General features: G+C 44.6%; 1 protein-coding gene across 1 annotated transcript in view; it reads left to right on the plus strand.

The window, feature by feature from the left end:
• Window positions 1–492: 492 nt before the first annotated feature.
• Window positions 493–3953, plus strand: part of SARC_10181 (hypothetical protein) — a gene marked incomplete at its 5' end in the record, with an annotated part of 4358 nt that continues 897 nt past the window's right edge. Inside the window, 9 exons of the mRNA XM_014295781.1 lie at window positions 493–614; window positions 746–842; window positions 986–1186; window positions 1338–2581; window positions 2710–2798; window positions 3011–3077; window positions 3207–3284; window positions 3406–3539; window positions 3712–3792. Of these exons, the coding sequence (XP_014151256.1) occupies window positions 493–614; window positions 746–842; window positions 986–1186; window positions 1338–2581; window positions 2710–2798; window positions 3011–3077; window positions 3207–3284; window positions 3406–3539; window positions 3712–3792 (2113 nt within the window). The remainder of the gene's footprint in view (window positions 615–745; window positions 843–985; window positions 1187–1337; window positions 2582–2709; window positions 2799–3010; window positions 3078–3206; window positions 3285–3405; window positions 3540–3711; window positions 3793–3953) is intronic.

Below are 3953 nucleotides of genomic sequence, written 5' to 3' on the forward strand. Positions count from 1 at the left end.
GTCTGTGTCTGTGTCTGTGTCTGTGTCTGTCTGTGTCTGTGTCTGCGTCTGCGTTTTTGTGTTTTGTGTGTGTTTTGTGTGTGTGCATAACGTACATACGCATTTCACAAATGCACGCAAGCACTCTGGTCCTAATGCACGCAAGCACTTTGGTCCTTCAACTACATAGGATTTAGCACTTTGTTTTTATTTTCTTGTACTTCTCCGCACTATTGTTCGCACTGTCCACATACGGAGTGCATTGTTGATCGAGAGTCGAGCACCTCATTACAATAACGGAGACTTCTTACCTCCTGAGTAGCTTAGAGAGTACATCTTGATTCATAACCACTAGTATAAAGTTCATCTACAGTGTACATCCTACTGCAGCATTTGTGTATATCAATATGTAGCAAGATGAGTTTTATGACAATATTCGCATTGAATCGTGTCTTTCACAGCTTGGGAGAGCTAACTTGAATCATATCAACATATTTCGATTTGAAAAATACAGTGAGGTGCACGAGAAGTGCAAAGATCTGGCTTATAAACAGACATGTTCAGATACACTCAACGTGCATGATGTGGTGCCTTTCCGTGTGGAGACTCCGATGTCGTGCTGTGGCCGGTGCAATGTAAGTGCTATCAACGTATTCTCCTTCCGGCTGGTTATTTGTTACCTCATAAACGGGAACGCTGTACTTTTCGGCCGAATAAACAGGCCAGTGGTCTCATTTTGTTTGCAACCACCCAAATACTGAAACAGGTGCTGATGAAGGCAGGGTATAATGGTTACCAGTGCAGTGTATGTGGCATTGTATGCCACATATCGTGCTCCAAGTCATTGCCCGAGGTGTGTTCAGGTAAGCTTCGATATATCTTTTCTCAACCGATATGCCAGTCCATTTTAAGAGCCAATTAATTACGGATTGGCTTTTTCGTTGGAGTATGGCATAGTAGTAATATGTCAAATACCTGCCCCCCTCAATATCTGTACAAATCACAGTTCGATATCCTCAAGGTCCAAAAGGGCCGCAGCGCAAAGAGATGTCATACCTAGACTTCATGACCGACCCGAAACCTGCACAACCCAACATTGGATCTGGCGTGGATGCTTCAGAGCTACCGGAAGAACCAATTGATAATCCCTTAGTGCCTGTAGCGGGTGGCAAAACTCCGGATTTTACTTTTTATAATTCTCAGGAAGGTAATATATTTTGGATGCCTGTGCACACAGTGTTATCGATGTATCGATTGTCTAAGATGTTTTGATCGGCTACGCTTTTGCAGCATAGTGGAATGCTAACACCCAGTAGTATGTATAGGAAACTGATCCTTTGTTGATGTTCTCCGTTTAGTTTTGGTTCCGTTGCCCGAGAAAACACAAACCGTCACGCCTCGGGGGCTACCGCCCAAATCCTCTCGACCTCACGGCGCAGTAGCCTATAACCAATCCGATATGGACAGTGAGTCGATCCTAAACGAGAACGATCAAGAATCTATTATCAGCGGCCTTAATGACCTTGGGGGTGAAAGAGACTCGTTCATCAGTCACGGTGACTTCACACGTAGCCCAACGTCGACTACGCATATTGAGGACGCTGATGGAGATGCCGTTATGAGGAGAAGTACCAGTCAGACTTTTGAAGCCCCACCAATAGCTAGGCCGCCGAAACGGCGAAACATCGCGAAGGTCAAAAAGGTTATTGTGAAACGCTTGTCGCCCAGCACACCACCTTCCTCTCCGCACGATGCACCGCCTTTAAGAAATATACAAATCAAGGAATCCCCACTGAAAACACTTGACACAAAGGAGGAGGGGGAGGACACTTCGCCTCCACCCCCGCCTAGGAAACCGAGGAGATCCCCACTGAAAGCACTTGACACAAAGGTGCAGGAGGAGAACACTTCACCGCCACCCCCGCCCAGGAAACCGAGGAGAACGGTGGCGGACCCAAATGTTGCTTCGCTCGAGAACGGGTTTGAACATATGGAAATAGCCGAAGTGTACACGACGAAGAGTACTCGGCATTCTAATTATAGTAGTCTAGAGAGCTCACGGACACCGTCTCCGGCGAGTGCGAGATATAGTTGGGACACGAACCTATCACCAATTGTATTGGATAACGGTTCGGGCCGAGTCAAGGCGGGCTTCGCTGATGAAGAGCTTCCGTCGTGTATATTTCCGGCAGTGGTTGGTCGAATCAAGCATCGGCGGCACTTACAGTCAGATTTGATTGCAAATACGAAGGATGTGTATGTTGGAAACCACGCCCAGGCGAAGCGTGGTATATTATCGCTGAGTTATCCTATAGAACACGGGGTCATAACGAGTTGGGAGGATATCGAGCTCATCTGGGAGGCCACCTTCAACGATGAGCTTCGTGTAGACCCTTCAGAACGCCCAGTGCTATTGACAGAAGCCCCATATAATCCAGTAGCCAATAAGCACACCATGGCCCAAATAATGTTCGAAACCTTCCAGGTCCCGGCCACCTTTATCGCGATTCAGGCCGTCCTTTCAATGTATTCCACCGGTAAACTAACCGGAATAGTTTTAGATTCCGGCGACGGGGTGACCCACGCCTGTCCAATGTATAAGGTGCGTCGCTTCGTAAGATTGAGTCTCGTTTTGGTACATTGTTCGAGTATGGGATCATTGGACGCAGTAACCATGGTGGCATTTTCTTCTACTCCACTCACCATCCTCGTATTATTTATCTGTAACAGGGGTATTTACTACCGCATAGTGTGCTGAGAATGAATCTTGCCGGGCGCGACTTAACAGAGTACATGATGGATCTTCTGACGGAGAGGGGGTGAGTTCGGATGGTCTTTAAAGGCGGCTACCATGCTTTGCGTCTGGAGTATTTGGAACTTCTATTATTTTCTCATGATCGTTCTTTGGGCCGGATTCAAACGTTTTGTCAATTGGAGAGTATTATGCTAAAGTTGTAAATTGTTTGGCAAACATTACTGAAGTGGTTTGGTGATATATCCGCTCTTGACTTTAAACTTGCATTGTGATCAGGTATTTCTTCACCACAACGGCGGAGAGGGAAATTGTCCGCGATATCAAGGAGAAATGCTGTTACGTGGTAAGTTCTAATATTTTCTCGAAGTTGAGATGCATTTTTATTGATATCGCTCCCACTATGCGCACTCGTAGTATGTACAAAATTTCATGAAAAAGCAATTCGATATCGATAATTTCCCCTTCTCCATAGGCGTATAACTTCGATGACGAGTTGGTCGCGGATAAAGAAAGCGGAAGTGTGGAAGAATACACACTGCCTGATGGACAGGTCTGTTGATTCTCTCGCAGAATGAATTGTTGTTGTTAGTGCTATATACGTGTACAAGCACTTGTAGTATAAACCTTTGCACCTGTCCTGACTAACCCTTATTTTAACGACTCCTGTGCAGGTCATCGGGATTGGCTCAGAATGTTTCCGTTGCCCTGAAGCGTTATTCCAGCCTTCCTTACTAGGTTTAGAAATGCAGGGCATGCACGGATTAGTCAACAGTTCTATTTTCAGATCGGACGTGAGCATTCGAGCGTAAGTTGTGCATATCTCGGACTTCCTCAGAAAGTGCCACTCATTTGAATTTCTGCAGACACGCGCTTTAGACTTCATGCCTGTCCTCACTTGTGAATTGTCATTTGGTTTCACGTCCACGCTATTTAAGATGTCACTTGGTTTTACATTTCTTGACGGTCGTGTATTGCAGAGAACTATTCGGCAACATAGTTTTGTCCGGGGGCACAACTACGATTCTGGGATTGGCGGACAGGCTGCACATGGAAGTCAGGTATGTTTGTATTCCTTTCATATGTATATAGGTATGTCTATACATACATTCATATATATATATATATATATATATATATATATATATATATATATATATATATATATATATATATATATATATATATATATATATATATATATATATATATATATTACTTC

This window comes from Sphaeroforma arctica (genome assembly GCF_001186125.1).
Source record: "Sphaeroforma arctica JP610 unplaced genomic scaffold supercont1.1163, whole genome shotgun sequence".
NCBI lineage: Eukaryota > Ichthyosporea > Ichthyophonida > Sphaeroforma > Sphaeroforma arctica.